Genomic DNA, 12,231 nt, shown 5'->3' with positions numbered 1-12,231 from the left:
ACAGGACCACAACTGCAGAGACTATGAATTTTAAGCAGGATAACTGGGAGGACAGTTCAGAGGGTTTTAACCGTGCTCAAGACTCCCAGCCCAAGGGCAGTCTTCAGAAGCGGCTAGAAGATGACCCTCACAATTACTCAGACATTTTTGGTGTCTCCACGCACCCTCAAATTACAGGCTACTTGGACTACAATTCCAGTTAGGTATTTAGAGACCACTCAGGGTGAAAGCCTCCATTACAGGCTGGCTGATACTTCCCATTGTAAGACCCTGTTTTCAGTTTATAATTCTGAGAAACCATTCGAACTGAAATTTTTTTCATGCTATCTGCATTTGATTTCGGGGTTGGTTAATTTTTTTTTGTTACTTCAGCCATATCAATCCAACCCGAGAAAGAAATAGGGGGAATATTTTGTCTTGTTTATGATTACGGGGCCGGGGGGGAACCACCCCACACACTTTGAAAAGCCTACAAGGACTTCATATTTATCAGAAAAATTTGCATTTCAGGGATCTATATTTAGCAAGCGTACTAAAAAGCCATCAAAAATCTGACTAACGTTATAACAAAACTATGGAAAACTACAGTGCTTGTCTTATATTTTACCAACTAAATCTGCCAGTAAAGCCATATATGATGGTCCAAAAAGGCTAAAAACAAGAAAAAAAAAAATCCAGTATGCAAAACCTGCCAAAAATGAAAGAACCAATCCGTTCTTCATATTTACCCTGGAAAGAACAAATGGTGGCAACAAGCTTTACATTAACTATTAGAAAAGACTAAGCAATGCTCAGAAAGGAAAGGACTTGGATTGTCAAGGCTGCAGTGGCATCACAAATGTTTTTAAGGCAGGTTACTTACCATCAGGAATGGTTTAGATATAGGTTATTCTAACAGGAAATACAGATGCACTTGAGGGTGGCTGGCAGTGCCACTTGCACCCCATTTTCTGTGATTTCATGCTCTTGTTCGGGGCTCATCCACAGCTTCACAGGAGATACCAACCACGTCAGATCCAGGTTTGGAGATCAATGACAGCAGGGAGATGACCTATCTCCTGTACTTTGCATCGTCTCCTTTGTAGGGATCAAGTAACATGGAGTAGCAGTTACCCACCTCAAATCCAAAGAACCCAAGAAACAGATCTGGAAGTGTAGCAGAAGGAAAGTAAATTGGGCCAAGAAGCCTGAGTGCCAACATGACAGACCTAGCGATGGGGTGAAAAGGGATAGATAAGACAAGCTTGACTGCAATAGGAGCAGAGAAGGCAAACTAAATGAGGAATGCGAGGACTGGGTAGAGAAGTTAAAAAAGCATATGACAAGAAGACTGCAGTGAGGACAGGGAGGAGGATAAGCAGAGACAGAATAAGCAGGCCCCAAATCAGCTGAGAAAGAACTGAAACGATCAAGGTAAAGAAGTAGTGTGCCAACACAGGATGACATGTAACTGGAGCGGAATGGAGACAGGGACAGCATCAACACGGACTTGCATAGGACAAGCTACTGACCAGGGACCATGAGGAGAGAGTGAGAAGATGACAACCCATCCATCCACCCATGATGGATGGCCGAGGTGAGACGGGAGAAGTCGTGCAGGGATGGAAGAGAGAGGAAAATGTACACTCTCTAAGCCTAAACCTGAGCCTAACACTACGAAAAGTCACCATTCCTCTGCTGTCAGCAAATATACAAAAGCAACTGGCAAACACAGATCAAGCCGGCCTGCACAGCAAATGACAGCTAATTACACACTCAGTGTAAGTGGCAGAGGTCTGTGGGATGCATCTGGGACGGCCAACCCTGCTACTGATACTTGCAGAGGTCATCGTGGTGCCACATATACTGGAGCTGATGGGGACGGGTGGAGGGTTGTATGTTTTTTCTTTCCTTTCTTGTGGGAAAAAATAGCATGCAATCATGTGATTAAAGACTATCATAAATAGACACAGAAATAAAGAGAACAAATGAAGGTTTCTTTCCCAACTTAAAATATGGAAATGCCCCGGAACTGAAGTGCCTTCCCATTACCATCTTGATAACTCTCAATTCAGTTTGTGAATAATATTGCTCAATGGAGAGTTTTGCAAAGAAAAAAAGATCTGATATTTTAAACAAGGCGCACAGTTGAACAGGCCCAGCATTTGTTCTATTTTCTTTTATATAGGCAAAGTGCACAATTTTTTCAAAAAGCTTTCAGTTCAGCATTAATTGCTCTAGCTTCTATGAACCCTACAAAAGCAGCCTATACATCTCCAGCCCTCACTGGTCACAGCACAACCTCCAGCAGCCCAGCAAAAAACCATCCTGCACAGTACAGGATCATAAATAACTCTACAGGAGCAAACCAAAATACTTTTGGTAGGAAAGTTAACATTTCTCTACTCTGATTCCAGAGATCATGTCAGATAGGAAGAATACCAGACTACATCCTTTTAAATAATATTTGAGAGCAGACTGAGGCAAATTAACCACCTCTCCCCTGGTACTTAGACCTCCAAGGGATGCCTGTTAGTGAATTCTGTGACTTTGCAGCTGGGAGACAAATAGGTTAAGGAACTCATTGCAAAGGGGCAGATAACTGCACATCATCTGCTGAAAAATGTACGTAAAACAAGAACATCAAGCATTTTACCTGAAGCAGTTAGTAAGACCAGAATCCAGGTCTAAAAAACATCAGCCTCCCCATTGCAGCCCTCTTTTGCACTGGTGTTAGAATTTTATAGTAGAAGGCTGGCCAATACTAATTAAGTGCAATGGAGCCATCATGAATTAATAACCTGCAGGGAGAGACGTTACTGGTTTTAAGAGCTTGCCTCCTTCTCAACCTTCAACTTTTAGTATTTTTTGGTAGCTCACTATAACCTTTTCACTACTCCAGATACTTCACTAATTAGTAGTTCTTAAAATAACAATAAAACAGTACGTTAAATTTACACAGCCTTGTCATCTGAGTATAACAGCATGTACTGTGGCAAACTTAGGCATCCTCATTTCTCAATTCCCAGGTACCCGGGGATAGTTACCTAGTCACCTGCAGAAGAAATGCATTAGGGAGCAGCGAGGTTATTTCTAGGACAGGGACTTAAGGAAATGGCACTGCTGTATCAAGTTCCCTTTTACATCACCATCCTGCCTAGGCAACATTGACTGCAGCTTCTGCCACCCCAAGGCGGCTCTGTAAGCGCCTAAGCCGTTCACTTCTACTCCAACGGATCTGAAAGTGTTCAGCAAAGGTGGTAAAGAGAAAAGGATTTTAAAAAACACTCATGGGTTCTGACAGGCCCCACTGATTTTTAAGCACTTAAGAATAAGCCCTTCTCAACCAGCAGTTAAAGCTCTAAGTATCACAACGGTTACAGACACAACCCATAGGTCCATCTCAAGCAACCATGTCCTTACATCAGGTGAAGCGAACTGTGGATCCATCTTTCAATTCCCAGGGGAGATTCTCCTGGAGAAGTGACTGGCCAGGATTCCTCTCACACAAACCTCTGCTGCTGAGAGTGTCTGCAGTGCTAAAACAAAGTCCTACGACAAACAGTAGAAAGCAAGCAAAAACTAGGGGACAGGCATAGGCACAGAGTCAGGTACCAGGCGCTATTCGAATGGCAAAGAAAGGGGAAGAGCACGAGGCCATGGACCGAGAAGAGAGCGATCCCCTTCAAACAGCAAGTTTGCAAGGGTAACACCAAACCGAGGAGCAAACAGCAAGGACGCTCGGCCCGAAAGGAAAGGGAGATGTAATCCTCAAAGCAAGGAAAGGGAACAGGGGAATAGAAGTAGCTCCTGAGAGAAATCAGAGAGAAAAAAAGGGAGCCTTTCACTATGCATAGAAAAACCTCTTTTTTTAAATTATTATTATTATTTCTTTTAGGGAATCCTGCAGCATCCAGTTTGCCTGGAGGGGAACAAATCCTGAAGAGGATGGGAGAGGGGAGCCTGTTCTGGGACTCGGTCTCCCTTGCAGACAGTTCAAACAAAGGAGGATGATCTCCTATAATGGGATGCATTGTACATTTTTAGCTAGCACAAGGTGTCTGTCGTGACAGGGTTCCCCGTCTCCCATCTTTCCTCCCCGCTAAATACGCACCCCCTGCATGATCCCAACATGGAGCGCAGACAAAGATCTGTTTTATCACACCATTACTGTAACAGGAGATAAAGAAAGACAGGGAAAGGGAATGAGGCAGAGGAACGAAAAGGAGACAGGGAGGCCTTTAATGAGTCAGCCGCTGCTCTGATTTAAGTAAGATCTCCATTTAAGGAGCTCTGAGTTTGTTTTTTTTTAAATTAAAAAAAAAAAAAATCACTGACTGAGCAAGCAACTTTTGGCTGCACAAGGTTGTCTCATAGCTACACATGGGGTCTGGGAGGGAAAGGGTTATGGAAGGGGGAAGGGGAAGGGAAAGGGAAGAAAACCTCTGGAAAAAATGAGGCTGCTTGCTGGTTCATTTTAACAAGGACATAAATTAGTCTCAAAGCCACAAACGCCATCACTTCCCTGAGCCCTGGGTAGAGCGTTGCAAGTCAAACACGTGCCAAGATAAACGGCGCTGGCTGGAGCCTCCGAGGGGTGCTGGGGGGGGACAAGAGGGGGCATGCTGGCAGGCAGGGCAGCAAAGATGCTTCAAATGGTGCCATAAAATGGAGACTCATGATCCTACAGCTGCACAAAAGGGGACCTTCAGATGATCCTGTCTACACCCACATCAAAAGCTGGGAACTCAAGAGAAAGGAAAAATGGGGTGCTGCAGTCAGAAAATAGCAGCTCTCCCTGGTCTGGCTTTAATTAGCACGAGCAACCCTTCCTCCTCCTCCTCCTCTTCCCATCTTGGAAGGCGGCTGCCGGCAGGCAGCAGCCCAGGTGAAAGGCTCCATCGTGGCAGCAGGGAGGGGAGCAGACAATAGCGGGGTGATTCATTACAAAGGCATACATACATACATACACGCACACATGCTCGCTCGGCACTGCCGGCTGCCACATGGGCTGGTAGGACTCCTTAAGGAGGCAGCAGCTCCCTTCCTACTCTCCGAGATACTCGACACCTTCCCTCTCTCCGAGCCCTGATGGGAAACAGATTCGGAGGAAAACGCCAGCAAGGCACTGGGCTGTCCAAGAAAGGGAGGGCTTTGTGCTCCACTCAAGCCAGCAACCTCACCATGCACCACACAGCGAAAAAGCCTTTTAGCATATAATTCCCATCTACCGAAGACTCTCTCTTTTATCTGCAATTAGCACATGATGTACTGGGTCTCGTTTAACACTCATTTTCACTGATATAGGATTAAGGGGGATAAGACCAGAGTACTTTCTGTTAATGAATCTGAGCTCTTGCTCTCATTAGCAATTTTGGTTTCCTCTTTTTCAAGCACATTTCTACCTTCCAGTATCTCCCATTTCTTCTCATCACTGTGTCTAGTCTTCCCACCCCACACACTCCCGTTTATTTTGTTTTACCAGCCCCTTATGCCTATACAGAAGCTGATCTCCCAGATTTCCATGAAAGATGGGCAAGTTTGCTCCCTAAAACACAACAAAACACAGAGTAGGCAGGCAATGCTGTCTGGAGACTGAACCAAACAGAGCAAGAGACTGTAGCAATGCCGAATTCATTCAGTAGCAATTACCAGCTTAACATACCAACAACATTTAGTTTTCAGGAATGAGACAGAGCCCCAATGAAATACATTCACAGGTTGTGAGTAGGGCCACTCCACTGCTTCAAACAGCACTGCAGAGTAAGAATAATGTGGCTGGGGATATTGTCCTGGATGGGCCATACTCCTTTAGCCCCACATTCAGCCAAACCTACAGCGAAGTACTGCTAAGGACCAGCCTAGCAAGCCAAATGCTCCCCCTGCAAGAAGCAGGACTATGCTACAGCTGAACTCACCTTCGCGGTCTTCCTCAACTCTTCATAAAAAGGCTATCCGTCGCTCATTCAGAGACCCCAGCTGAGACACAGTCTGAGCTCTCCTCCCCTACTGGTTATTTTAACATGCACCTTCATCAGCATCAGCATGTAAATATGCAGTGCAAATCCTGCAAACCTATCCTAGATAGCACATACTCTTAGGACAGTCATAATTCAAGGTCAACCAATACTAATAATGCATGGTCTTGATGCCTCCTTTCTCAGGTCAGTAAATTAATAATTTCTGTGGAATACAGATTTTTCCTGAAGTCTATTAGGATATTCCAAACCTTTAAATGAGTTTATACCCTCCCCTGCTTCAGCCAGTGCTCCAGCAGAATCCCATCCTTCCCAGCTCCACACGTCTCGTAGCCAACTGGCTAGCGCTTCAGGGTGCTCAGTCCTAGGCACGCACAAACTACATGCACTGGTGTACTGGTGACCCAGGCACCTTTCTGCACCGCACAGGTACAGACTACGTGCATAACGATTGTGGCCGAGAGCACATTGCAATACAAGGCAGTGCAGAACAACTCCCCAAAACGTGCACATGCCAATCTGCAGCTTAGGGGCATACAACTCCATCTAACCAGGCGTGCTCTGAGCACGCAGCAGTACACAAATGGACCCTGGCTGCAGAGACACAGCTTTTCAGCATCATTCACGAAACTAAATATAGGTACGGAAAGCCTCAGGAGATTTCTGCAGAGCTCTTCCATCTCAAAACAGAAAGCCTTGGTCCAGATAAAAAGGAAACAGTAATGGAAGGGACTAAATAGCAGAAGCAGAAGATGGGGCTTAGAAGCCTGGGAAGATACCTTAAGAGTGGACAGAGACCTATTTTTCAGCCACTGACAATCAATGCAAGACAAAAGACAGAAAGGGTCAAAGCGGGTGTCACTTCATGCTGCAGATTCATTCTGAGCCAGGCACCCGCAAAAGTGCTGCCCCTTGCAGTGGGACATGCAGGACCTTGGTAGCGGCTAACGAAGGGGGATTCAGCCAGGGCTAAGGAAAGCCAAGACGACAGTATGCATCTAGTCTAGAAACCTGCAAAGCTCCGCAGAAAAACAGCACTTGTGAAACCCAGATTTGATCAAAAGTTCCTTCTGAGAGTCCTTCCCTCCACCCCCTTTGGGAATATCCCCCAAGGGTTTCCAGCTCCGCAAGGCACTGCGGGGGCATTATATAATGCCTAACTCCAAAGGATTCCAGCTCCGCGATGCTGCTCTCCTCCTCCTTCCTTTGCCCCCTCCCTCCGGTAGCGACTTGCAGATGCCATGCCAAAAAAAAAAAATAATTAAAAATCCAAACCCATCTGGCAGCCTTAGAAGGCAAGCACTGTCCGACAGAACCCCCGTGCGAGGCGGGGGAAACGCGATGGCCCTGGCAGCCGGGTGCGCTCCCCAGGAAACGTCAGCCGCTTTCCCCCGGGAAGACGCGGGCAGCCCCACGCCTACAGCTACCTACAAGGGCTTCCCAGCCCTCACGGTGACCGGCAGCCGGATGGACAAACAACTGGGAAGACGTTTATCTTCGTGCTCAGTCGGGAACGGTCGTTCAAAGGCGGGTTTAGCCTAACTCGGGAGCAGGGGCGTCCGTGCCCCTCACGCACCTCTTCTCCCTAGAGGGCACTGCGAGGCTGCTCCGGGCAGGGGGACTGCAGGAACCCCTTCCCCAAAGCGCCCAACCCCGGTGCCCGACGCGGCGGGGCTCCCTCCCGCCCCAGCGCCGAGCGGGGGCGGCCGCCCCGGGGGGAGGCGGCGGGGCAGCCCCGCTGCCGGCCGCTCCGTTCCGCTCCGCACGGCGCCGGGCCCCCCGCTCCCCGCCCAGACAAAGCCGGGCAATGCAGCCGTCGCGGCGCGGCACCGGCAGCCCGGCCCGCCCGCCAGCCTTACCTGAGTTACCATTTTCTTTTTCTCCATAAACCAAAATGGGGGAGCCCGGCCGCAGGGGGGGGGAAGGAGGGGGGGGGGGGGGAATAAAGAGGAAAAAATGAAATTAAAAAAAAAAAGGCAGCAGCCCGGTGGAGGCGAGCGGCGGCGGGTGCCTGTGCTGCGCTGCCTCGCCTGCACGGTGCCCCCCGAGCCCCTTTTTCCTCCCTTTCTTCTCCCGTGTTCCTCCCTTTCTTTCTTCCCCCTCCCTCCCCGGCCGCCGCTCCCCCCGCCGCAGCCAGATGGCTGCGGGAAGCACCGCCCCGAACGCCGAAGGTAATTAATGCGAGCCGGGACCGCCCCCGCCGCGCCCCGCCCGGCTCGGCCCGGCCCGGCCCGGCCCGGCCACCCCCCGCCCGCTCCCCGCCGCAGCCCCGGCAAGGCGCTCCCTCGCCTGCCCGCCGGGACCCCCCTCACCGCCCCCGCCCAGGAACCTATGGGGCTCGGCTGGAAACAACAGCGAAGGTCGCCCCGCTGCTCCCGGCGCAGCGGGACCCCCGGCCTGCCCGGGCTCCTCCGCACCTACCATTCCCAGCGGCCCGGGTCCAGCGGGCAGGCTTCACCCCCCCACCCCGGAGCTCAGGAGGCGGGAGGGAGCATCTCCGCACAGGAGGATGCTCGGGAGACAGCTGTCAGTTTTACCCAGACCTCCCTCCTGCCACAAAGGGGAGAACGCGTGGGTGCCACGGCGGGTTGGATGAACCGGAAGCAGTATCCGTGCCAGCATCTGCAGTTCTCTCCTCATAAAAACTGGAGATCGCTGGACTCCTTCCCAGCTTGCTTTTTTCCCCTCTCATTTATCTTCAGTAAGCAATCTGGCCCTTAACACCTGAGCACTCCACGGCTGGCAGCGTTTGTTCTCCCGGCAACCCCGTAAAACAGACCAATATACTGCTACCCCATTTGGCAGACGGGATCCGAGACGCTCCGATTGATTTTTCCCAACATTGCACCCACAGAAACCCGCGGACAGGGCTGAGTGCAGGTCTGCCAATCTCTCGGTTAGACAAGGGGACTGTGCCGACGCTCTGGCGCTCATGACGCCAAGACAAAACGCGCTCAGGCAAGTTGCCCCTCTGATGTCTCTCTTCTTGACACCTGGTACTCAAGAGCCTCCCCAGGCTTTTGCAGCAGAAAAGCCAAATTACAGTGCAGTAACACCTTGCATCCCCATGTGTTCTCCTTTGCATGAACATGCCCAGTTATAATTTACACTCAAAAAAAACCCCAACCAAACCCTAGTGCTTTTTCTTCATGGACTTCTGCTACCGCGCTGCTCTCCAGGCAGCCTATGCCAACCCACACCGCTTTTCAGTTTCCCAGTTTCACCACTCACTGCAAACTTGACCTCTGGCTCCCTCCCTTTCTCTACTCACGCAGCAGAAGGCCAGCAGGAACGCGCATCCCAGCCCTGTTCACTCTTCCGGTATGAAAAGCCTGAGACCAAGACCCCTGCAAGCCCTCACATCCCACCAGAGCAGGGAGGCAGAGAGCCACAGGCCAGCAGCCCTGCATGACCACACAACCAACCCTGCCCTGGTGTGGGGTCCTCAGGGAACCAGCCAGCCCCACGGCTCCGGTCACAGGGCTCTGACTCAGAGTCTGTGTTTTTCTGAGTTATCTCATCTTCTCTGCTAACTTGTATCTTACGATGCTACAGGTTTGCAGGCAATATTGTAAAACCAGGGAAAGTATTGGATGTTTTCTTTCTCCCCTGTTACAAACCTGAGATTCTGGAGCACGATTCTGGGTCAAGTGTAAATTCCATTTCAAAGCAGCAGAAAACACAGTGACCTCTCTATACCTTTGCCATGACAAAACACCAGGTTTCAGCAACGTGCATCTCATTCACCAGACCTCTGCAAATCACTCAGAATCATCTCCTTATTCTCTCCACTTCGCTGTTGCATTCACCCAGTCTCCTCTTTGCCAGAGTGGCAACTTCTTGTCCCAGATCTACTAGGGCACAGACCTTCAGGGCATAAGAAACATCATGCTACCATCATCCCACTGCTGTTCACCAGGATAGCATCATTTCTAATCCACTTTGGCCTTCACCTTAGAAACCTGTAGAAATATTTGCCATCAAAAAGAATCCTCTAAGGAAAAAGAGGTGCCCAGCCACGTACCGAACCTTCAGTTGCACTGCCTCCCACCACCCAGTTGGTACAACTGCTTTGCTCATGTGCCAGCAGAGTGGGAATTTCCTTCAGTGTGATCTACTGCTGATCTCCCTCTTTCATCTCCATTGTAGGCTCGAAAGCATCTCCTCCCCCGTGCTTGGAGTATATCTACCTTTCCTCCTGTTTAGTGAAAGAAAAGCCCCAATTTCCAACGAATACGCTCAGGCAACAAGAAATGCAGGTCTGCAGAAGCTCCAATTGCTGTGAACACATCTGAAACAGAGTATCTGATACAGTTTCAAAAGCTTCAAGAATACCATGGAAAACATGATCAGACTTGGTAACGCTTGAGGTCTTTGTTGTCTTGGGCTCTACTGGAGCCCACAAAGCAACACCTGATAATGAACAAGACTGATAAAATTAATTGGTGAATCTGTGCAACCCACCTTTCCTCACTGTGGGCTGGGGGTTCAGATGTTGTCTCATGGCCAAGTGAAGTTTGGTGGGCTTCCACTTAGCTTGTCCTACATGCAAATCATGGAACCACTGCCCAATTTACCATCACCATTTACCACCCTCTACTGAGGAAAATGAAAGACTCAAACTGCAGAACATGCTGCTGAAAACAGAGAAGCACAAGTAGAGCTGAAGGCTGGAAGCCTGAAGTCTCAGCTCAGAGCCATGAGATCATCCCTTCCTACTTACTGCGTTTATTCAAAAAGCAACACATTCAGAATGGCTCTAGATGCCAATACTTATGAGTTCGCATGATTTCTCGTGCATCACAGGCACATATGCGTTGAAGCTTCATTACCCTGCTGTAGAAGTAGCATTCTGAAATAACTATGGGCAAATTTAACTAGGCTGCCTCTGCAGTGTCAGGGCACAGCTTATCATCCTTACCACGCCAGGCAAAGCTCATTGCTCCCACCTGAGCACGTCTGTGCCACTTTTATTTTCTCTTCTGTGTTCACCTGGATGTACATGATGGTTTTTGGTTAGCTCTTATCATTCAAATCCTAACGGAAAATAAGCAGGAGAAGGATGTTTAAGCAGCAGGCGGCAGGGCAAGGCCACTGCAATCACACTGGTGAAAGCACAGATGAAGAACTAACCTCTAGTTTGACTAAATGGTCTACACGTACACTTTCAAATCCTTGGGTTAATTTAACACTCATAGGTCTGGTAGAAATGGAGTGAGAGGAGAAAGCCACAAGTACTCTGCTTTCAGCAAGTTTCAGGGTTTGTCTTCCTTTTTCTTTTGCTGTGCCTATAATTCCCCTTTGTTGCTAGGGTGGAAAGAAAGCACAGCCTTCGATTTTAACATCCCACTACCTCCATTTCTGTGCTGGCTCAAGTTTAGATGGAGCAAACCTGCCAGCTGGATCAAGGCCAGAGGGAAGAAAAAAAAGAAGTTTCAAGTGCAAAGAACCAATTTATCAGGAACAAATCTTAACAACCAAAAGACACACTTCTGCTGGTGCATTCTATTCATGTCCGTAATAAAAACCCCGGTACAAGGTAACCTAACAAAATACTCTTTAGTGGCTATCTGAAGTATCTCAGGGTAGATAATCTTCAACCGCCAGTCTACGTTTCACGTTTTCTAGACAAATTTGGTGCCTGTGAGGACAAGGAATGCTGACACTGAACAGCCAAGGACTGTGCAGAGAACATCATCTTTCACTTGGCTCCAAAAGTATGTGAGCCTGACCCATGGCCTCTGGCTTCTCCAAGACTCCACACGCTGGGCCAGCAAATCTCACGTGTGCTCCAAATATAGCCCCCTCCCCCAGCAGAGGCTGCAATACAGGCTTCGCCCTGCCCTGAGCGCTGCTCTCAAACCCACCCGTTCCTATCACCCTACACATCCTCGCTGGACCTCCAAAAGTGAAAAAGTGACAAACGAGACTTTGTCAGAGGTTTTGTCACTGGTTTCAGAGAAGGGAGGAGGAAAATAGGTGAGGAGCTGCTCCTGGTGGCTCGCCGTCCCTGCGGGACAGACTGCAGTCACATGTACAAGTCACATGCGCCCGGACAATGCAGTAAGGCACACAACAACACACTAGTTTGCAGAGCACGGCATTGCTGTCAGCTCAACACCCCTACAAAAAAAAAAAAATGTATTAAGAAAAAGCCAAAAATGCAAACAAAACCACACAAGTCTCAAACAACACAGACCTTCGAGCTAAAGTGTCAAACGAACGGTACTGCTCATGTGCAGGAGCCTCAAAGCCCTCTGCAGAGCCTCGGAGC

The 12,231-nt window shown here is 49.0% G+C and overlaps 1 protein-coding gene across 15 annotated transcripts in view; it reads right to left on the bottom strand.

The window, feature by feature from the left end:
• Nucleotides 1-12,231, bottom strand: part of RBFOX2 (RNA binding fox-1 homolog 2) — a 169,554-nt gene that overhangs the window by 73,674 nt on the left and 83,649 nt on the right. The window contains exon 1 of one of the 15 annotated variants that reach the window (XM_068402462.1): nucleotides 7,817-8,041. The exons of the other annotated variants lie outside the window; for them this stretch is intronic. Coding sequence (XP_068258563.1) covers nucleotides 7,817-7,843 — 27 coding nt within the window. The 5' untranslated portion in view covers nucleotides 7,844-8,041. Of the gene's footprint in view, nucleotides 1-7,816; nucleotides 8,042-12,231 lie in introns of those variants that run through there. 15 annotated transcript variants of the gene reach the window in all.

Source organism: Nyctibius grandis, chromosome 5, assembly GCF_013368605.1.
Source record: "Nyctibius grandis isolate bNycGra1 chromosome 5, bNycGra1.pri, whole genome shotgun sequence".
In the NCBI taxonomy this organism is placed as follows: Eukaryota; Metazoa; Chordata; class Aves; order Nyctibiiformes; family Nyctibiidae; genus Nyctibius; species Nyctibius grandis.
Note: the sequence above shows the minus strand (reverse complement) of the source record. Positions and strands in the feature narration are given on the sequence as shown.